Source organism: Berghia stephanieae, chromosome 3 (assembly GCF_034508935.2).
Source record: "Berghia stephanieae isolate SIO BIC M18660-M18661 chromosome 3, UCSD_Bste_1.3, whole genome shotgun sequence".
Lineage (NCBI taxonomy): Eukaryota > Metazoa > Mollusca > Gastropoda > Nudibranchia > Aeolidiidae > Berghia > Berghia stephanieae.
In genome coordinates this window covers 4,469,282-4,494,281 of record NC_088362.1, presented here as the reverse complement: position 1 = coordinate 4,494,281, position 25,000 = coordinate 4,469,282, and the positions used below count along the sequence as shown (strand labels likewise).

Sequence of the window (25,000 nt, the reverse complement as noted above, 5' to 3'; positions counted from 1 at the left end):
AAGATTTCTTCTCAACTGCATTAATATAAGTTGTGTCAAGGCTTCTAAGGTCTGTGTTAATTATTTTTGAAGCCTCTCTGAGGGTTCTATGTCGTTTGGATTTTTCTTTTGTTCCACAGCTTCCATACCACGTTGTGATGCCAAACGAAACGATACTCAATATTAATGACTTGTAGATTTGTATCATGGTCTTTCTGTTCACATTGAAAGACCTTAATTTTCTGAGTATATACAAGCGCTGGTTACATTTTTTGATGACATTGTTGGTGTGCGATTCAAATCTTAGACTGTTATCTATAATTACACCAAGGTATTTAAACGTTTCAACAGTTTCAACCGCCTGATTGTTAATTTTTGTTATTTGTCTTGCTCTTTTTCCTATTTTTCTGTGATCAAACAGTTGTTCCTTTGTTTTTGTTACATTGAGCTCTAGACAGTTATCGGCACACCATTTGCTGAATTTACTAACTTGCTCAGTGTATTTAAATTCGGAGACGGAATCATTGAGCAGGCCGAGTATTGCGGTGTCATCAGCATACTTGATGAGTTGGCAGTTATCAAAGCTAGCCACACAATCGTTTGTATAGAGGATGTAAAGTAGAGGTGAGCTTACACACCCTTGTGGGCATCCGTTTGAAAGAGTTTTTACTGATGATATATTTGAGCCTACTCTGACATGGATCGACAAACATAATTTGGAGGTGTAGCCACTAACTACTACTACTACTACTACTACTACTACTACTACTACTACTACTACTACTACTACTACTACTACTACTACTTACTACTACTACTCTACTACTACTACTACTATACTACTACTACTACTACTACTACTACTACTACTACTACTACTACTACTACTACTTACTACTACTACTACTACTACTACTACTACTACTAACTACTACTACTACTACTACTATTACTATTACTACTACTATTACTACTACTACTACTACTACTACTATTACTACTACTACTACTACTACTACTACAACTACTACTACTACTACTACTACTACTACTACTACTAACTACTACCACTACTACTACTACTACTACTACTATTTACTTACTACTACTACTACAACTACTACTACTACTACTACTACTACTACTACTACTACTACTACTACTACTACTACTAGTAGTAGTAGTAGTAGTAGTAGTAGTAGTAGTAGTAGTAGTAGTAGTCCTACTACTACTACTACTACTACTACTACTACTACTACTACTACTACTACTACTACTAATACTACAACAACTACTACTACTACTACAACTACTACTACTACTACTACTACTACAACTACTACCAACTGACCACCCCCCCCCCACTTCCTCTCAACGGTGACCCAAAGCGTTCTTAATATCACGCGAAAATAACCCTTCCCCCCCCCCCCCGTGCTCCCCCCAACGACAAATGTGTCAGTTCATGACATAATCAGTCGGAAGGTGAACATTTTGGATTTGCGGTTTGTTTTTTTTTTTTTTTTTTTTTTTTGCTTTTTTTGCATTTTCTGAAAGCATTTGCTCCTCAGAGCATTTTAATCTTTATTTGAAGTAAATCCGGTGATTTTTCATGAAGTTATCGTCAGATGTATGGGAAAGGGATCCAGCAACTTTTCTCAAAGTTCATACTGTTTCAACTTGACTAGCTGTAAAAATATTTAGAAGTGAAATTAATCTTTGATATTTCCCGAAGATGTACAAAAATGGTTGATTAAATTATTTATGACAAGAACTCATTTTTGATCAAAATTGGCCTTCTAACTAAACTTAGCAATGTCTCAGTTCAAACCTTTTCACCATCCGACTGATTACGTCATTCACTGTAACATATTATAAGACGAGAAAAAAGGAAAAGAAAAGAGACGGCATTGACTAAAGCCCCCCATAGACGCCGACATCCGCTGATAGCGGGACGGATGACCTATCGCTGTGACCCGATCCCTGCGTTTATCGCAGATGATTTTTGCCCACATACGGGGAGAATGCGAGTAAAGAGCCTTTTCCAAGGACTCAATTATGCGCCACTCAGAGCGTGACTCGAATCCAGTACCGTCCGATCCAAAGGCGAGTGTCATTTCACAAGATCACATGCATAGCCGCACAAAAAAGTGATGAGAGAATAGATTCATATGTATTGAAGGAGGAGAGAGCGGATGGAGTGAGTAAAGTTCTTGGATATTTATAAAAGGAACCAAATTGACGTCACTCATCTCATTGTTATTGTTTTTAGACACCCATTTTTATGATTAGTTCTCATTAAAATATATCAGACTATAACGTTCAAGGTTCCATGTAGATCTTTGGGCTGGAGTGATATTTCTGGCTGGCGGACTTTGTGAGTATTTTAATTTAACACAGAGCATCAATAGAAGGAATGAATTTGACGTTAGTCAACCCGTTGTTATTGCTTTTAGACAGCATTTTATAATTAACTTATCACTAAGTTATATCAAGCAGACAATGAACGTTCGCGTTTGCAGTTTTTTGTGTTAATATGTTATACCCCGATGGAGATGTCGTGAGTATTTTTCCAATACGCATAACATCCATACATTTACAATCCGATTTAAGTTTAAAATCAACGTAGACCACGGAAATTTTTCCATTTTGTGGACAATAAAGATTTGTTATTTATCGTCTATTATTATTATTATTATTATTATTATTATTATTATTATTATTATTATTATTATTATTATTATTATTATTATTATTATTATTATTATTATTATTATTATTTATAAAACAAATCGACAGTGTTCCCGTGGCAGGTTAAACGGGTACTCCTCGGGACTACTCGCATTCGCACCCCCCCCCCCCAACCACCACCGCCACCCCACACACGCACACAGCTCTTTTTTTTTTAGGGGGGGGGGGAGTTGGGGGGGGGGGCGTTGTTTGTAGATTATAATTCAGGGTTACAATGCCCACCCCTGTCATCACGCACGTAGTCAAGGCTTTTTGGCATCTGCCAATCCCAAATGTCTGTGTCAAGGTCGACCGTCATGTCGCGACAACGGGTGAGGAGGAAAAAAAAAAAAAAAAGAACTGGCATATTATTATATCATTACATTGAAAATCATGAAAACTATTTTTTATTTTGTATGAACGAAACTTTTGCCATCTACCTCTTCCTGGCGCAACATTTATAAAAATATTATTTTAAAAAATAATAACACAGCATTTATTTGGCGCAATATCCACGTGCTCAAATCGCTTTACAAGGGGTCCCAAGGCAACAGCAATATTAAACTTGAAAGACAAGACATGACGCCTGTCAGGCGATGGGACATTTTTTTCCCAACAAAGACAACGAACGGTCATGTACTCATTTCACACCTGAGTACGGTGAGAGAATGTGAGTTAAGAGCATTTTCCAAGGACTCAACTCTGCACCACTCAGAGCGGGTCTCGAAACCTGAACCTTCCGATCCGAAAGCGAGAGTCATACCACTTGATCCATCACAAAACAGGGAGGGGCCCTGTTCTGTCGGCCAAATAGCCTCAATATTAATTAAAATTTATTTCTAATTTCATCAATTTTTGGAGTAAAAACATAGTTCTTGGTATCAAACCTATTGTAAATTCGACGCTGATCATGAATCTGACGTCAAAACAGCGAAAATCCAAAAAAAATTGTCCAATTTTTTATACTGCCACGCCCCCGATCGCCGATCGCCTCGAAAAATATTAAGCAAAGCGGGCTGTGCGGGCGATCGACCGTACCTAGGTTTATCGGCCAGGTATTTGGCCACACACATTGCGTTTTCACCCCGGTTTGCCTGATCGTGGTTCGGACGCCTATCAAAACCGTGCGTGTATGGAGCCTCTAATGAGCTGTCATTCAATTATTCACTGCAGTAGAATGTTGCATCTTAAAAGGCTCCATACACGCACGGTTTTGATAGGCGTCCGAACCACGATCAGGCAAACCGGGGTGAAAACGCAATGTGTGTGGCCAAATACCTGGCCGATAATCCTAGGTACGGTCGATCGCCCGCAAAGCCCGCTTTGCTTAATATTTTTCGAGGCGATCGGCGATCGGGGGCGTGGCAGTATAAAAAATTGGACAATTTTTTTTCGGATTTTCGCTGTTTTGACGTCAGATTCGTGATCAGCGTCGAATTTACAATAGGTTTGATACCAAGTACTATGTTTTTACTCCAAAAATTGATGAAATTAGAAATAAATTTTAATTAATATTGAGGCTATGTGGCCGACAGAAAAGTGCCCCTCCCTGTTTTGTGATGGATCAAGTGGTATGACTCTCGCTTTCGGATCGGAAGGTTCAGGTTTCGAGACCCGCTCCGAGTGGCGCAGAGTTGAGTCCTTGGAAAAGGCTCTTTATTCACATTCTCTCACCGTACACAGGTGTAAAATGAGAACATGGCCGTTCGTTGTCTTTGTTGGGAAAAAATGTCACATCGCCTGACAGGCGTCATGTCTCGTCTTTCAAGTCTAATATTGTTGTTGCCTTGGGACCCCTTGTAAAGCGCTTTGAGCACGTGGATATTGCGCCAAATAAATGCTGTGTTATTATTTTTTTAAAATAATATTTTTATAAATGTTGCGCCAGGAAGAGGTAGATGGCAAAAGTTTCGTTCTTGTTCATCGTAAAACTTATAAAGGATTTCATACAAAATAAAAAATAGTTTTCATAATTTTCAATGTAATGATATAATAATATGCCAGTTCTTTTTTTTTTTTCCCTCCTCACCCGTTGACGCGACATGACGGTCGACCTTGACACAGACATTTGGGATTGGCAGACGCCAAAAAGCCTTGACTACGTGATGACAGGGGTGGGCATTGTAACCTTGAATTATAATCTACAAACAACGCCCCCCCCCCCCAAAAAAAAAAGAGAAAAGAGCTGTGTGCGTGTGTGTGGTGGTTGGGGGGGGGGGGGGGTTGCGAATGCGAGTAGTCCCGAGGAGTACCCGTTTAACCTGCCACGGGAACACTGTCGATTTGTTTTATAAATAATAATAATAATAATAATAATAATAATAATAATAATAATAATAATAATAATAATAATAATAATAATAATAATAATAATAAATAATAATAATAATAATAATAATAATAATGACGATAAATAAAAAATCTTTATTGTCCACAAAATGGAAAAATTTCCGTGGTCTACGTTGCTTTTAAACTTAAATCGGATTGCAAATGTATTGATGTTATGCGTATTGGAAAAATACTCACGACATCTCCATCGGGGTATAACATATTAACACACAAAACTGCAAACGCGAACGTTCATTGTCTGATTGATATAACTTAGTGATAAGTTAATTATGAAATGCTGTCTAAAAGCAATAACAACAGGTTGACTAACGTCAAATTCATTCCTTCTATTGATGCTCTGTGTTAAATTAAAATACTCACAAAGTCCGCCAGCCAGAAATATCACTCCAGCCCAAAGATCTACATGGAACCTTGAACGTTATAGTCTGATATATTTTAATGAGAACTAATCATAAAAATGGGTGTCTAAAAACAATAACAATGAGATGAGTGACGTCAATTTGGTTCCTTCTATAAATATCCAAGAACTTTACTCACTCTCTCCTCCTTCAATACATATGAATCTATTCTCTCATCACTTTTTGTGCGGCTATGCATGTGATCTTGTGAAATGACACTCGCCTTTGGATCGGACGGTACTGGATTCGAGTCCCGCTCTGAGTGGCGCATAATTGAGTCCTTGGAAAAGGCTCTTTACTCGCATTCTCTCACCTTGTTCACTGTTAAAATGAGTACCTCGCTGTTTACAGCGTCGTCTCTGTCGGGAAACAATTGCAATATCGCTTAACAGTCATGTCTCGTCTAGCATGTTTTTATGTTGGCCAAAGACCCTTATAAAGTGATTTGAGCACCTTTATTGAATATAGCGGTATATATAGTGCAAGTAAATTTTTCTCTCTTTCTCTTTCTCCTCCCTCTCTCTCTCTCTCTCTCTCTCTCTCTCTCTCTCTCTCTCTCTGTCTCTCTCTCTCTCGCTCTCTCTCGACATGTTAGATTATTATAGCTATTGCTACATATGATGCGAATATCTTGGACGGTTATTGATGCTATGAGTTTAGGTAAAATGCTCACAACATCCACCAGTCGGAAATAACGTACCGTCATACAAAACTACGAGTAACCTTGAACGTTAAAAGTCTGATTGATATAATTTAGTGAGAACTAATTACCAAAATGACTGCCTTAATACAATAACAAAGAGTGGAATGATGTCAATTTCATTCCTTCAACAGTCTAATTGATATAATTTAGTGAGAAGTAATCACTATTGTGCGCAAGACGAAAGATAGAATAACAGACAGTAACTGGGATCGGTTCTGTCGGCCACATAGCCTCACTATTAATTAAAATTTATTTCTAATTTCACCAATTTTTGGAGTAAACACACAGTTCTTAGTATCAAACCTATTGTAAATTTGACGCTGATCACGAATCCGACGTGAAAACAGCAAAAATCCGAAAAAATGGTCCACTTTTTTATACTGCCACGCCCCCGATCGCCGATCGCTCAAAAAAATATCTGCCCGTATGTGGGCAAAAATCATCTGCGATAAACGCAGGGATCGGGTCACAGCGATAGGTCATCCGTCCCGCTTCCAGCGGATGTCGGCGTCTAGGGAGGGCTTAAGAAATCCTTTTGGGACGAGCTGAAGACAGACATTTTTAATTAAAATTGGACAAAGAATTTCATCATTGCTTGAGTTATACAATAGGAACAGCAATCTATATTCAGGTTTTCGTCCAACTGAGTTATCGATCAGGTGATTTGTTGGTTTCCAACGACTGTATTTTTACTTAATACAATGTAAACATGCTTCATTGCTACCCGTTGCATTGCTTATGAAATGTTTGAATATAGATAGTATGCAGATGACGTCACTCAGGCCTTTGTTATTGTTTTTGCCATCCGCGTTTGTGAGTTGTTCTCACTAAACTGTATTAACCAGACTATAAAAGTTCATGGTTACACAGAGTTTGTGTGTTAGTCCGTTATACTTCCGGATGGCAATGTTGTGAACTCCTTGGCCAAGCGCATTCTATCTAGATATCATAACATTGTCATCCGGAAGTATAACGGACCAACACACAAAACTGTATCCATGAACGTTTATAGTCGGGTTAATACAGTTCAGTGAGCATTACTCATAAACGCGGATGGCAAAAAACAATAACAAAGGCCTGAGTGACGTCATCTTCGAACTATCTATTTGTTATAGTGAATGACAGAATCAGTCGGATTGTGAAAAGGTTTGAAATGAGATATTGCCAAGTTCAGTTAGAAATTCAATTTTTATCAAAAATGAGTTCTTGTCATAAATGATTAAATCAACCCTTTTTGTCCATCTTTCTTGGAATTTCGCAGCCCAAAATCACTTCTAAATATTGTTACAGCTAGTCAAGTTGAAAAAGTATGAATTTGTGACCCACCGTCTCAAAACGGTATTATGTCGGAACGAACCAGATGCTGAAAAGCCGAATTTAATGTTAAAACTGGTCAAAAATATAAATCGTTGGCATTAGCACCCTAAAATATGGTATCCATTCTCCTCAATAAAACATACAAACTCAACACAAGTCTGATATTTCCGGCTATAAATTCAATTTTCAACATCTTAACCATCCTGACTTAATACCGTTTTGAGGCGAAGGGTCACATTTGAGAAAAGTTGCTGGATACCTTTCCCATACATCTGACCATAACTTCATGAAAAATCACCCGATTTACTTCAAATAAAGATTGAAATGCTCTAGTGAGCATATTCTTTCAGAAAATGCAAATCCAAAATGTTCACCTTTCGACTGATTATGTCATGCACTGACACATATGAAATGATATAATGTGGTGTTGGACAATTAGATTTTTATTTTCATTTTGTTGGTCATTTTGAGCACATTGAAAAAAGAACTTGAGCTTTTATATAGCGCAATTCACTATCCACTAAACGTGCTGAAAGTGCTTTAGCAGCATGTCGCCTGTTCGGCGATATTACAATTTTCCTGGCTGTTAACGGCCAGGTACTCATATTACAATGGGTACGGTGAGATTATGTGACTAAAGAGTCTTTTCCAAGGACTCAACTATGCGCCGAGCGACGCTTGAACCCAGGACCTTCCGATCCGAAAGCAAGTGTCAAACTACTCGACCACAGAGCCGTGCAATGTGAAAGATAACTAGAAGGCATGTAAATATTATAGATAGATCGTCTCCATTTACAACTATGGCTTGACTATGTGTCCAAAACACTCTTAGTCCATCATATTTCGTATGTCTCAGCACGGTGTGTCTTTTTTACGAAACCCGCCGAAAACCAGTCCCAGGTTCACTCCCCAATGGTGCACACTTCCCTGAGTCCCAGGTTCACTCCCCACTGCTACTTAATTTCCATAACTTTATCGGTTTTCGTCCTGTTTCGTCGGGTTCCGGTAGGTTTCGGCGGGTTTCAGCTGGTTTTCGTAAAAAAAGACACACCCTGTCTCACCGCTCGCTCCATCAAGTGTTGTTGCTTTTTGTTTCATTCAAAATTAAAACCTTGTTTCTTTTATCAGCGACAATTTATTAATTTATTAAAGGAGAGTTTGAACCACCGGTCAAAATTACATTTCAAACTAAATTGATCAGAAATACTAGCTTCAAGTTAAATGTAAATGTTGCTGCTCGAAGCTCAAAGAAATACATTATAATATGAAATTGAATGTAAGCTTCAATTTAATTACAAAAACAGATCAAATGAACGTTTCGCGTTTCCCCTTTAACAACAAAACAGGATGAATGAAACACCACAGATGAATGAGATAATGTTGTAGTCATTACGTGCAGTTTACATCGAAATTACATAAGATCACTCACAAATTCAAAATTTAATTGATGCAGAGTGGGGGCATGAACAGTCATTTTCGAATCCGATCCGAATGTGTGATATTCATATTGATCTATACCCCCTCCCACACCCCCCCCCACACACACACACACCCTCACCCCTCTCCATCTCCTTTCACAAGAGAACGGCAATTTCTATTGAGGATATGCATTTATTCATTTCTTTAACACACCGTGGCAACGCAATGAAAAAAGCCCATCTTGTAAAAACCCAATGTAATAGTTATAAATTAATCAAATTGAAATATAAACTACAATCAGCTATGGCCAAAGCCTCATGATTAATTTTACAAACCTAACTGGATTGTGTAATAATATCAAGAAAATCCCAAAATATGCGTGAAAATGAGAATTCGTGACGTAAGTGCACACATTTCCAGCAAAATCCATTAATTTAATACCAGTTACTATGTTACTATTCGACTTAGAGCGGTATTTTAAAAAAGTGAGCTTTATATAGCGCAATGTCCACTAAATGTGCTCAAAGCGATTTACAAGGGGTCTAGTGGTATGGCACTCACTTTCGGTTCGGAAGGTCCTGGGTTCGCATAGTTGAGTCCTTGGAGAAGGCTCTTTACTCACATTCTTTCACAGTACTCAGCGTTAACAGCGTTGTCTTTGTCCGAAAAAGTGTAATATCGCCTAACAGGCGTCATGTCCCGTCCTACATGTTAAATGTTGCTGTTGACCAGGGACCCCTTGTAAAGCGCTTTGAGTACATTTAGTGGATATTGCTCTATATAAAGCTCATTTTTTTCATATTTATTTTAGAAAACGTCATGGACTTACGAAATTTTGGCTACAATGTTAAAATTGAGTATGAGCATTTTTAAGTCATTAATATTTATTGAAAATGAAGGTTGATGCAAGACTAAATAATAATTTTATGGATTTCCTAGAGTTATTTAATCCTCTCCTTACCACCTCCAGCAAAATCGTCACATTTGTTACGACACGATATACATGGTTCTCATTCAGACTTATTTCGTACATCACAAACTTTGAAGAATGATGTTTGTTTGATTAATAAGAACATAAAGTTGTTTTGTAAAGAGATTGTTTGAGTTTTAAAAAACAATTTTTCTGCTGGGTAAGCCTGTCATTTTGAGGAAATACTGAAAATGATCGGTAAGGAGAGAGTTAATCCATATGATGGTAAATTGTTGACCTATAACTATAGCGACTATTATTTCTGTCTCGTAAAAAATACGTAGGCCTGTTTAAAATATTTACAAGTTGCTCAGTCTGTCTTTAGAGTAAATGGGTTATAAATGATGTCTTAAAAACATCAACGGGAGACAATCCGTTATCACTTATCGGATCTTTAAAATTCACAAGTGATTATTTCCCTTTTCATACTTGTATTTCTTCTCGAAACTCTACAATTACTATTGGAATGGAAATTTTCCTATAATATAAATAAAACTAGATAGATAAAAGTCAATAATTGGTCACATTTCAGTTTTAAACATTTGAGTTCAGATAAACAAGTGACTACCAAATTAGAAGACAGACCATTTCAACGGTATGAACTGAAGCAAGATTCTAAATAGTATTCATTGACCAAAGAAGTCGTGAAAACGGTTTCTCAAGAATAGCCTCTTTTTTCCACCGCATAGATGTTCAAACTGTCACTTTGCCTCTCCTATTGTAAAAATAGAAAACGGTAGGGGCTGCCTGAAGCCGGTGATCGTAAAATACTAACGAAAGAGTGAAAATGGAGAGGCTTCGTATGGGAACAAAACAGACAATTTACGTTTCGGGTACAACCATATATATATATATATATATATATATAATAAGCAATGATAGAGTTTTCCAATAATAAAGTTGGAATAATTTATTATCGTGTAACCATCTGAGTGAATCCCTAGAGGTCCCGTGACATGACAGTTGTCATTGAGGAACTTTCATGTAATTATTATTATTAATTTTTATTTTCTACCATCTACAGGTTAATGGACTTCAAGAGGAAGGTTTGATGTACGCTAACATAGGCCTGGATGACAAGCTATCGAATGGATCTAACTCATCTCTGGCACAGAGGAGTCTACAGGGAAGTAGTGGATCTCTTCTGGGGAAAAGAACCATCAGGTAAGAAATGGAAAGCTTTTTGGAAAATATTGTGACCAATCGGCTATAAAAATCGTTTATGTCGGAGAGAATTACTGCCGTTTTATCAAAGAACACAGTATTTGGTATTTCGTTAACATTGCATATACTGTGTTTTAAATAACAATTGCAGATTAGATGCTTACAATTGTATTTTAACCCCAATTTACAAGGCAAAAATATTGCAGCAAAGAAAAAAACGAATTACAATCAATCAAACAACTGATAGTCTTACTAATAACGTTTCTCAATTTATACATTACATATAGCATTATCATTCAAACATCTTTATAGTCTAAAATAATAAATCATTTCAAATGTAATATGTGACCCAAGCAAAATATTCCAAATAATTTCTTCCTATTTCAAAGCATAAAATATATCTATGAAGTTTACGGAGTATCTACCAAAATTCTACCATTTTTTTATGTTTTACACCAAAGTTATAAATTCCAATTTTCGCGCACATTTATCTAGACATTTTGTTGAAATGTGTAGATAGCTGTCATATTTTCCCTCCAATTTCAATTGACCCAACCAGTAAGGCTTTTGGAATTTACTGAGGCTTTGGCCATAGATATCTAGATGATTTTATTTATTATTCCAGTTTGATTGGTTTGTTTATTAAACGACGGGTGAGTTACGTTTTTACGGAATGCGCTTTTTTTAGTGCCGCCCATTCATGGTGTGCAAAAAATGAATTCATCTGGATAGTTTTGTTTGTTTTACCTCCTAAACATTTTTCATAATTTGACTTTTATATAGATTCAAATTTTCCACAACTAGATATCTATTTCGTTCCGACATAACACCGGTTATAACGCGGTTGGTCACAATTAAGCTGTTGGGTACAGATTTATTTTGCATTTTCCGCACTGTCTTTCTTTTCATTATGATTCAAATCACTTTTTATTCTTTTGTATTCAATCCTTTTAAAAATTATCACTATAACATTTACTTTCATATTTATTATGATTGTGCAGTGCTGAATGTTAAAATTACAAATACGATAACCTAAAGAAACATACATTTCAATTACATAACAATAACACTTTGTTTTCAAAATCATAAATCGTTTATCAAAAAATTACATTTGCAGACTAGGTTTTTGAAACTATGAAAAGGGGACTTTAGCGTATTCTTCACATATTATGCACTCAGGCACACAAAGACCTGATTATACATACAATCTTAAGAACATATTATTATGTAAAGTTTTAAAACATACATACGGTTTTAAGTAATACGATTTCAGCAAAGATTTAAGATTCAAAGCAGTTAGAAGTTAAAAACATCTAGATAATTCTCTTTAACATTTCAGAATGGAGATCTGAAATTTTGCGACTTCAAAAGTAATTGAATCAACAATAAATATAATACTTTAGCTAAGAGTTGATAATTTTCCTGCTCATCTATCCTTTTACTTCAATTATACCTTCTTTTACTTCAATATTAATCACAATATTCGCACTTTTTATATTACCATTTTCCTAAATCGTATATTTCTTTTTCTTTTTTATTGTTTTTTACAAATTAATTTCATATTTTTTTGGATGTTAACATCAGCGTCAAACATAATTTTGTTATTTATAATTTTGATTATGAATTGCTGGTAAATTTCATTTCGATTTCTTAAAATTTAGATAGAAAAAAAAGAGAAAGAAAAAAAAGAAGAAGTAGGCTATTCATTATTTTGAAAAATGTAATTATAATGAGAATTTATTTCTCAAGATGGTTTTGCGAGGAAGGAAAAGAATAATGAAAATAATACAAAAATCTTTCAAGGGTGGTAATTCAGGAAATACTCTTGGTATTTGAAAGTCATTAGATTACTTCCCTTTTTCTAATCCCGATTTTGCATTGAGAAAAAAGCTTACTTATAAATAATATATTCTTTAGAGTAATGAGACAATTACCAAAGCTAACACCACCACCACCACTATAATCATCTTCTTCAGCACCACCACCACCACCACCATCATCATCATCATCATCATCATCATCATCATCATCATCATCATCATCATCATCATCATCATCATCATCATCATCATCATCATCATCATCATCATCATCATCATCATCATCATCATCGTTATCATCATCATCATCGTCATCATTATCATCAATATCGTCATCATCGTCATCATCATATTCATCATCATCTTTGTTTAAACAGCTCTTATCTATTATAAATAACAATATTTCTTCGCCGCCCTAAGAGAGGGATGGTCATTGCAGCTTGGTACCCCGATAAGATCCCTACCAAGGTTTTCTTACAACCGTGTTTGATTTTGTCTCTGATAAGAACTGGATACCGATCAAAGAATGTAATGAACAGATCATAGTAAAACGCTCATATCGTTGATAATACACCAATTGTTGCTACTGATGCTGTCTCACTGAACTTCTATGGAATCAATTTTTAAAAATAGTCCATCAAGAGTCATTTAGCCCATGGAGCCGAAGTTTATCCCGGTTTCTATATCGTGAAACGGACGATAGCAATTGCATACTATCCTTTGAATAAGATGCTTGTCTATCCCAAAGTACTTTCCGCTAACATTCCCCGTCGAAAAAATTGCTTCCATAAAGCTGCTCGGTTTGAATAACTAGGCAATGTAGAGAAAATATAATATTATAAAATTTATTTCATTAAATATTACATATTTATGCTATGCGTTTAGGTTAAATACTCACAGCATCCGTCAGCCGGATATAAAGCACCAACACACAAAATTATTTGTGACCTTGAACGGTTATAGTCTCATTGATAGAATTTAGTGAAAACTAATCATTAAAAGGGCTGTATAATAATAACAATAACAATCACAAAGAGCTGATGGACGTCAGATTCGTTCTTTATATGCATATTTATATACCGATGATATGCACGAATGCCTTTAATAATAATCATAATAATAATGAAATTTATATATATTGCGCCCAATCCTCTATACAATAAAGCTCTAGGCGCATAACAATAACTTCAATCCATTCAAATTTCTCTCTCTCTCTCTCTCTCTCTCTCTCTCTCTCTCTCTCGCTCTCTCTCTCACTAACTATATCTATCTATCTTACTCTCAGTCTCTCTCGCTCTCTAACTCTCTTTAGAATTCTTTTAAATAATATACCATTAGATAAATTCTGGGCCGACTCTCCTTTATGATCGAACACTAGCTATACCTAATATTTCCACACTCTACAATGCTGTATTGCCGTAAGCTAATGTTTTTATGTGTAAACAATAATTGACCGTTTTATTATTTCTCGGTTTCCCATCAATGAATGAAACGATGCACGAAATGCATTCGATCAACGGTGATAAACAGCCGAGATTCCAAATACATTGTTAATCAAATATAACGAGCTGGGTGGGGTTCCTAACCTCCCATAGCGGGCAGGGAGGTACACACTGTGTCTTCTATCCCCTTATATCTGTTTTCCAACATGCTTTCTGTCTTTGTCTTGGAATGAGATTACTTAGTTTTTTTCCTGGCCCTGGTCGGAGTCCTGGCTGGGAGGGAAACAGTCAAAGGCATAGTTATTGTTTTGGGAGATTATATTTTTTTCCTTGTAAATCATCTCTCCGTTATGTATTATTATATTTGTTATTTTTTAACGTATATTGTAAGCATTTGAGTGCATTCCTCTTTGTTGGATTTTGTTCTTGTGTCCGGATGAGACTTATAGGTGATCTCAAACTAAGTACATTGGTGGTATGTTCTTGGAATCTACATCTGATCCTTATTTGTTTCCAGTTCCCCTATGTCTTACTTTCTCTTGGATGCTTCAATTGTAATTCTAGAACTTTTTACTATCCCATTTTCTTTCTTTTTACTGTCGCTGATATAACCTAAATGTGTTGCAAGCGCCGTAAAACCTTTAAAAACAACAACAAATATAACGAGTGTAATGATATCGAAATTATCGGTGATATTAACCAATACATAGAGGTGCCTAAATGAGTCAATAAAATGGAGATAAAGATAAAGGGAGTAAATCTGACTCACGAATGAACAACACAAAACAAACGACCTTTCAGCCTTTTGGCCTTTCTCAAGTAAACACAAAATACATATATTATATTAAGTGGACGAAAGCCACAGAAACGAACGTCTTGGCCATATAATGTGAGTGACAATTTATATTTTATATTAGCTCTAACCATCATTATCGGGCACTTTCGTACCTACGAGTACCCAACAACACTCGTATATATATTATATTATGTATTATTATGATAATCTGATATTACCCAGTTAACTGTCGTACTCTTGAAAAACACGGATTAAAAAAATTTGGCCAGAAAACTCGTACTTATAATATCGATCTATCTAACCCTCTCCTTACGGACCAGTTTCAGAATTTTCCCCAAAATTTCACATCCACCGAACACAAAAATAGATTTTTCTTACTCAAACAGAAGATTTAGAAGTACATTCTATGCATAATAATGTTCAGCAAAATGAGCTCTACAACACAGTGTCAAGTTTTTTATGGCTATAATAAATAAATTTTGACAAATTTGACGTAGTTTGGAAAAAAAATATATTTAAAAAGAAATTTTGGCCAGGAAACTTCAAATATTGATCTATTAAAGTATCTGTCATATTGTTAAAAAAAACTCTTAATACCGGAACTTTAATAATAAAGTCTCAAACCAGATTTGAGAAGATATCGATCAAATTAATCGATCGATATTTGAGACCTGCCGTCTCAAAGCGGTATTATGTCGGGATCCACTCGGTGAGGGAAACTGAATTCATTGCCACTCATATCAAACTTGGGTTTAATTTCTCTACGTCATGCTGGAGTATAAATACTATTTCTTGGATTACAAAAACTTCTAAGGTCCAATTTCTCATCATTCTATCTCTAAATTCACTTTTTGGGTTCTGAATCATCCCGACATAATACCGTTTTGATACGGTGGTCACATTTGTAGGATGAATTTTCTGGCCAAATTTTTATTTTTAAAAAGTGATTTTTCAGAAAACGGCGGAGAGTATGATATTAGCTTATGAGGGAAGCACTGTTGACTAATTTCGTAGCCTAGCATATGCTCGACTAATTCTTCGCGTACGTAATAGGGAATGAGATTAGCGGAAGAGTAGCGTCCCTTGATTGGACGTCACCTTACAGAGAGAACGTCAATTTGGTTTTTAAGTGTCTCAAGCCGCTTTCACCGGAAGCGAGGACGAGAGACGCATGCGCACAACCAACATGACGTTCTCTCTCTAACTCTAATAACTTTTCAGCTGGTGACGTCACATACTATGGCTGACGTCCAATCAAGGGACGCTACTCTTCCGCTTATCTCATTCCCTATTGACTAATTTCGTAGGCTAGCATAATGCTCGGCTAATTCTCCGCGTACGTAATACATTTAGCTCGTTGCCCCTCTGTCTATTAATTGTGTTTGTCCAGGGAAGTACACGGAACCCAGTCCTACGACGACGCTACCGTTAATTATTGACGAATGTAACGTGTTATAATAGTGTTAGGATAATATTGGTATCAAGGTAATTTAGTTATGAAACGATTGTTCTCGTAATAGAATTATCTAAGTTTTATTTTCCATTTTACGATCGACGTGTGTGCAACTTAATAATGTAAAAACCTGTCGCAAATTCAAATGTAAATATTAAAGATAATAAAGGCAAATTCTATACGTTACGATTTAATTCTAAAACAAATGATGAGGACGTATCGTTTTTTTTTTTTTTTTTTTTTTTTTGCCCTTTAAAAAAAAAGTGAGAACAAACAAAGAATATTTGATCACGTAAAATGACTACACTGCTGATAAAGGGGAAATCTGAAACGGCGCCATAATCTGTTTTATAATGTAACGAGCGTACATTCGATAATATAATGGCATTTACATAGCGCTTTACCCCGTTATATAAAACAAAAATATAACAGTAAGACAAGTTTGATGGAAACGTGATACGAATTCAATTTAACAACAACAAAATATGATAAGAGTATTGCAACATTATGACGTAAAAAGATAAAACATTAATATGGTTTTTTTTTCCAAGTTCGTATAAAATGCACGTTTTATGGAGGCAAACACACACATACACACACACACACACACACACAGACACACACACTGTAAGTGAAAGAAAAGAATAACAAAGTTACAGCAAAAAAAAGAAACGAAAATGTGAGAAATGTAGGGAGCTTGCGCTATCACCTGTTGACATTGTTTTTCTTTTGCTGACGAAGGGTTTACACCGATACATCTTTAATGAATAATTCTGAAGGCTTTCCATTTTTACCTTTTTGTTAGCATTCTTGAGAATAAAATAAAAATAAAATAAAATTCCCTTTATTCATCCCCAAGGGGAAATTTGTCTTTAGGGTCTATTCCAAGAGAAGACTGGAATAACCCAGGCGTCAGCCGCAGAGCAGCGCCTCAAAGTGAGCTAGAGCGAGGTACTTGCTCAAGGTCACACAACGCAGCGGCGGGTGATTGAACCTGGTACCTATTGGGTAGGAAGCAAAGACCGTACCACTGGGCCACGCTATAAAAAATGCTAAATTATTATATTCTTCATTGTCAAAGAATGACATGTTTTGCTACCATCAAGGATTTCTTTATTAATTACAGACTCGGTCCTCTCTATAATACATGGCAAGGGCATTCTTGATTTACACAATTCAGGATCTATTTGTCATATTGTGTTGTTATTAACCATAATTTATCGGGGGGAAAATGAGCTATTATATAGCGCAATATCCACTAAATGTGCACAAAGCGCTGTACAAGGGGTCCCTGGTCAACAGCAACATTTAACATGTAGGACGGGACATGCCGCATGTTAGGCGATATTACAATTTTTCGGACAGAGACAACGCTGTTAACGGCCAGGTACTCATTTTACACCTGAGTACGGTGAGAGAATGTGACTAAAGAGTCTTTTCCAAGGACTCAACTATGCGCCGAGCGAGGCTCGAACCCAGGACCTTCCGATCCGTAACCGAGTGTCATACCACTAGACCACATAGCCGCACAACATATTAGGTTACTGCTATTTTGTTTCGTCTCGTTTGTTTTGATAGTATATCGTCTGGACTTATCTTTTCTCTCAGAAATACAATCTTATAAAGAAGACCCATGTGCTTGTATATTTTTTTTATTTTATAAAACGTTCAACTTTGAAAATTTGCCTTCACAGGTCACACCAATAATATTGACCCGCCGCGTCAATTTTGTATGATGTCCGAATCAAGTCTGTATGTCCTTACGGTGGGCTCGATGAACTCGGCGGCGCCGATCTCCTCTCCGAGCTGAATCCGAACGTGGTCAGGCTTTTCCTGTATCGATGACGTCGATGTGGGGTCCGGGCCTTGTCATGTCTCCACCACTCGAGTCGTGGTCTCGACAGGTCTCTGGGCCAGACGGTTGTCTCTTTCTCCGTCTTCGATTACGATAAGGCGTTGTCCGGCTAAGGTCCGGGGTGCAGGCATGGAGGAAGACTGTAACTTCTGCTTCACGCAAACCCCGCCGACCACCATCCGGTCATGGGATTGACCCTGACCCTGAGCCCCCGAATCAAGTTGAAGAACGGAACTAAGATAAAGTCAGAGTGATCAGAGTTGAGAAATGTTTGTATTTTGAAGTTTAAGAAACAAAACAACTATCTCCTCAATGGCCACATGTATTTTGGTTCAACATTTGTGACCTGCCGTCTCAAAGCGGTATTATGTCGGGATCCACTCGGTGAGGGAAACTGAATTCATTGCCACACATATCAAACTTGCGTTTAATTTTTCTACGTCATGCTGGAGTATAAATACTATTTTTTTTTTGCATTAAAAAAACTTCTAAGGTCCAATTTCTCATAATTTTATCTCTAAATTCACTTTTTGTGTTCTGAATCATCCCGACATAATACCGTTTTGATACAGATGGTCACATTTATGCGTTAAGCTGAAATTACAGTTTTAAGAAACATGTTCATTCCGATATAGCACCGTTTTGTGTCGATTTGTCACATATACGGAGTTATTATTCCTGTTGTGATTTATCAGCCTATCGCATCGATGCGACTGACACCCCATTAGCTGATTGACGTTGCTGCCCTGAATGGAATCGTTCAATTATCACTTGCTCGTGTTGTCATTCAATATTAATGAATTTTGCGGTAAACTCTCAGTGTATGGCCATTCTTTATAAAAGCTGGTAAATTACTCATTCATTTAGAGGTCCCTGCTCAAGGCTGTATGGACAGTTATAGGGAATGAGATTAGCGGAAGAGTAGCGTCCCTTGATCGGACGTCACAGGTGGAGAAGTTATTTGTAAACAAACCAGCTACACGCCAAGCGCTCAAATACACCATTTATTATTCATATTTCTGTACAAAAATGCATAACGTTGATTATGATATGCATTTTGTACAGAAATATGAATAATAAATTTTGTATTTGGAGCGCTTGGCTTGTAGTTGGTTTGTTTACAAATAACTACTCCCCCGGTGACGTCCAAGCAAGGGACGCTACTCTTCCCCGAATCTCATTCCCTATAGGAGAATAAGAAAGTAATTGTCTTTCCTTTTTATTAAAGCATATTAAATCAATGTTGTTTAAAAGCGGCTATGTGGTCTAGTGGTATGACACTCGCTTTCGGATCGGAAGGTCCTGGGTTCGAGCCTCGCGCTCGGCGCTTAGTTGAGTCCTTGGAAAAGGCTCTTTACTCACATTCTCTCACCCTACTCAGGTGTAAAATGAGTACCTGGCCGTTAACAGCGTTGTCTTTGTCCGAAATATTGTAATATCGCCTGACAGGCGTCATGTCCCGTTCTACATGTTAAATGTTGCTGTTGACCAGGGGCCCCTTGTAAAGCGCTTTGAGCACATGTAGTGGATATTGCGCTATATAAAGCTCAATTTAAATTTACAATGTAAGGTGAGGTTACCCGTGGTGGACAGGAGGTCACCTGCTGTATCTTTTTATCCCCAATAGTTATCTATTTTCTTTTTCCATGTTGCTCTCTATCTGGCTTTGTTGTGGATTGAGATTGGTCGATGTTCTTTTCCTGGTCCTGGTGGGGATCCTTAGCTGGGAGGGAGACAGTCAAATGTGTAGTACTCTTCCTTGTTAAATAATCTCGCTGTTACTGTTATGTTCCAATAAATTTTTATTAGTTTTGAATACTGTTTATTGTATAATATGGTAGTTTATAAACAAGCGAGTCTATCCTTCATTATTATAATTTGATATAGAGTCTAGTGCCAATATACACAAATAGTGCTCAGAGGTGTTTTACAATAGTTTTTTTTAAGTATCACACATGTTCATTCATTCGGCGAGTCTATCCTTCATTATTATAATGTGATATAGCGCCAGTATACACAAATAGTGCTCAGAGGTGCTTTACAATAGTTTTTTTAAGTATCACACATGTTCATTCATTCGGCGAGTCTATCCTCCATTATTATAATGTGATATAGCGCCAGTATACACAAATAGTGCTCAGAGGTGCTTTACAATAGTTTTTTAAAGTATCACACATGAAGTCTATCCTTCATTATTATAATTTGATATAGAGTCTAGTGCCAATATACACAAATAGTGCTCAGAGGTGCTTTACAATAGTTTTTTAAAAGTATCACACATGTTCATTCATTCGGCGAGTCTATCCTTCATTATTATAATTTGATATAACGCCAATATCCACAAATAGTGCTCAGGGGTGCTTTACAATATTTTTAAAAAGTATCACGCATGTTCATTCATTCGGCTACAAAATCACTACAACAGTCTCACATATCCTTCATTGCTACATCCTTTGCTTCTATGCCTGAATTAGACTTTTAGGTAATGTCAAAATTTGCAGATTAATTGATTACTCGTGGGACCTTCCGTTCCCTATTTTATTTGACCCAGTCCTCCTTTGTCTTATTTTTTCTTCACTACCTTTTATTTCATATCTACAACTTTCCTATGTCATCTTCCTTACTGGCACTGAAATGACCTTATATTGTAGCCAACGTCTTGCCAATTGCTTTATTCATCACTTTTTCTGTTAAAGGTCCATACACGCACGGTTTTGATAGGCGTCCGAACCACGATCAGGCAAACCGGGGTGAAAACGCAATGTGTGTGGCCAAATACCTGGCCGATAAACCTAGGTACGGTCCATCGCTCGCAAAGCCCGCTTTGCTTAATATTTTTCGAGGCGATCGGCGATCGGGGGGCGTGGCAGTATAAAAAATTGGACAATTTTTTTCGGATTTTCGCTGTTTTGACGTCAGATTCATGATCAGCGTCGAATTTACAATAGGTTTGATACCAAGAACTATGTTTTTACTCCAAAAATTGATGAAATTAGAAATAAATTTTAATAAATATTGAGGCTATTTGGCCGACAGAACAGGGCCCCTCCCTGTTTTGTGATGGATCAAGTGGTATGACTCTCGCTTTCGGATCGGAAGGTTCAGGTTTCGAGACCCGCTCTGAGTGGTGCAGAGTTGAGTCCTTGGAAAATGCTCTTAACTCACATTCTCTCACCGTACTCAGGTGTGAAATGAGTACATGACCGTTCGTTGTCTTTGTTGGGAAAAAAAAGTCCCATCGCCTGACAGGCGTCATGTCTTGTCTTTCAAGTTTAATATTGCTGTTGCCTTGGGACCCCTTGTAAAGCGATTTGAGCACGTGGATATTGCGCCAAATAAATGCTGTGTTATTATATTTTTAAATAATATTTTTATAAATGTTGCGCCAGGAAGAGGTAGATGGCAAAAGTTTCGTTCATACAAAATAAAAAATAGTTTTCATGATTTTCAATGTAATATGCCAGTTCTTTTTTCCTCCTCACCCGTTGTCGCGACATGACGGTCGACCTTGACACAGACATTTGGGATTGGCAGATGCCAAAAAGCCTTGACTACGTGATGACAGGGGTGGGCATTGTAACCTTGAATTATAATCTACAAACAACGCCCCCCCCCCCCAACTCCCCCCCTAAAAAAAAAGAGCTGTGTGCGTGTGTGGGGTGGCGGTGGTGGTTGGGGGGGGGGGGTGTGCGAATGCGAGTAGTCCCGAGGAGTACCCGTTTAACCTGCCACGGGAACACTGTCGATTTGTTTTATAAATAATAACAATAATAATAATAATAATAATAATAATAATAATAATAATAATAATAATAATAATAATAATAATAATAATAATAATAATAATAATAATAATAATGACGATAAATAACAAATCTTTATTGTCCACAAAATGGAAAAATGTCCGTGGTCTACGTTGCTTTTAAACTTAAATCGGATTGTAAATGTATGGATGTTATGCGTATTGGAAAAATACTCACGACATCTCCATCGGGGTATAACATATGCGAATGCGAGTAGTCCCGAGGAGTACCCGTTTAACCTGCCACGGGAACACTGTCGATTTGTTTTATAAATAATAATAATAATAATAATAATAATAATAATAATAATTATAATAATAATAATAATAATAATAATAATAATAATAATAATAATAATAATAATAATAATAATAATAATGATAATAATAATAATAATAATAATAATAATAATAATAATAATAATAATAATAATAATAATAATAATAATAATAATAATAATAATAATAATAATAATAATAATAATAATAATAATAATAATAATAATAATAATAATAATAATAATAATAATAATGACGATAAATAACAAATCTTTATTGTCCACAAAATGGAAAAATTTCCGTGGTCTACGTTGCTTTTAAACTTAAATCGGATTGTAAATGTATGGATGTTATGCGTATTGGAAAAATACTCACGACATCTCCATCGGGGTATAACATATTAACACACAAAACTGCAAACGCGAACGTTCATTGTCTGATTGATATAACTTAGTGATAAGTTAATTATAAAATGCTGTCTAAAAGCAATAACAACGGGTTGACTAACGTCAAATTCATTCCTTCTATTGATGCTCTGTGTTAAATTAAAATACTCATAAAGTCCGCCAGCCAGAAATATCACTCCAGCCCAAAGATCTACATGGAACCTTGAACGTTATAGTCTGATATATTTTAATGAGAACTAATCATAAAAATGGGTGTCTAAAAACAATAACAATGAGATGAGTGACGTCAATTTGGTTCCTTTTATAAATATCCAAGAACTTTACTCACTCCATCCGCTCTCTCCTCCTTCAATACATATGAATCTATTCTCTCATCACTTTTTTGTGCGGCTATGCATGTGATCTTGTGAAATGACACTCGCCTTTGGATCGGACGGTACTGGATTCGAGTCCCACTCTGAGTGGCGCATAATTGAGTCCTTGGAAACGGCTCTTTACTCGCATTCTCTCACCTTGTTCACTATTAAAATGAGTACCTCGCTGTTTACAGCGTCGTCTCTGTCGGGAAACAATTGCAATATCGCTTAACAGTCATGTCTCGTCTAACATGTTTTTATGTTGGCCAAAGACCCTTATAAAGTGATTTGAGCACCTTTATTGAATATAGCGGTATATATAGAGCAAGTAAATTTTTCTCTCTTTCTCTTTCTTTCTCCCCCCCCCCCCCTCTCTCTCTCTCTCTCTCTCTCTCTCTCTCTCTCGACATTTAAGATTATTCTAGCTATTGCTACATATGATGCGAATATCTTGGACGGTTATTGATGCTATGAGTTTAGGTAAAATGCTTACAACATCCACCAGTCGGAAATAACGTACCGTCACACAAAACTACGAGTAACCTTGAACGTTAAAAGTCTCATTGATATAATTTAGTGAGAACTAATTACCAAAATGACTGCCTTAATACAATAACAAAGAGTGGAATAATGTCAATTTCGTTCCTTCAACAGTCTAATTGATATAATTTAGTGAGAAGTAATCACTATTGTGCGCAAGACGAAAGATAGAATAACAGACAGTAACTGGGATCGTAGCCTCACTATTAATTAAAATTTATTTCTAATTTCACCAATTTTTGGAGTAAACACACAGTTCTTAGTATCAAACATATTGTAAATTTGACGCTGATCACGAATCCGACGTGAAAACAGCGAAAATCCGAAAAAAATTGTCCACTTTTTTATACTGCCACGCCCCCGATCGCCGATCGCCTAAAAAAAATATCTCCCCGTATGTGGGCAAAATTCATCTGCGATAAACGCAGGGATCGGGTCACAGCGATAGGTCATCCGTCCCGCTATCAGCGGATGTCGGCGTCTATGGGGGGCTTTACAATGCACATTAGAAGTATAAATAAATCTAAATTCTCTTATAGCACAACCGTGAAAATCATAATTTGCATTGCCAACTAAGAGGTGAAGAATAATAAATGTTTTTCTGTGTGCTAGTCTATTAATAAGGTAAAATTAAATAACTGTTAATAAAATGCCAACAATGCCAAAAATGCCAAACCCAATTTCTGTATAGATAGTATGCGCTTGGCTAAGAAGCTCATAACATTGCCATCCGGAAGTATAACGGACCAACACACAAAACTGTGTGTGTGTATCCATGAACGTTTATATTCGGGTTAATACAATTCAGTGAGAATTACTCATAAACGCGGATGGCAAAAAAAAAAAAAAAATAACAAAGACATGAATGACGTCATTTTCGTTCTATCTATAACAAACAACTTTTACAAAAGCCGTTTTTTAAAATTTGGCTTTAAAACCGCCAAACTGGCAACGCCGGCGTATTTTCTTCACAGCACGTCACCAGGAGCTTATACCTAATTACCCCTGTCATCTCCCTCTCTGACAAGATTCCGGTACCATTATGTCCGTCTTTCACGTGCAGACATTCTGACCCACTTATTCTGTAACGACACAATTGCTAGCCAATCTAAATGATGTAAACAACTACGGACTTCCGCCGATGGAGTCAGGCACAGTACTCGACTAGTTCAATTAGACCCCCCCCCCCTCTCCCTTCAATGCTCTCTATATGCTTTCCTTATC

General features: G+C 36.6%; 1 protein-coding gene across 2 annotated transcripts in view; it reads left to right on the top strand.

The window, feature by feature from the left end:
* The window catches only part of LOC144967052 (synaptotagmin-7-like), a 684,381-nt gene that overhangs the window by 229,575 nt on the left and 429,806 nt on the right, over positions 1 to 25,000 (top strand). For both annotated transcript variants that reach the window (XM_078903835.1, XM_078903834.1), the window contains exon 5: positions 10,887 to 11,026. In XM_078903835.1, coding sequence (XP_078759961.1) covers positions 10,887 to 11,026 — 140 coding nt within the window. The remainder of the gene's footprint in view (positions 1 to 10,886; positions 11,027 to 25,000) is intronic.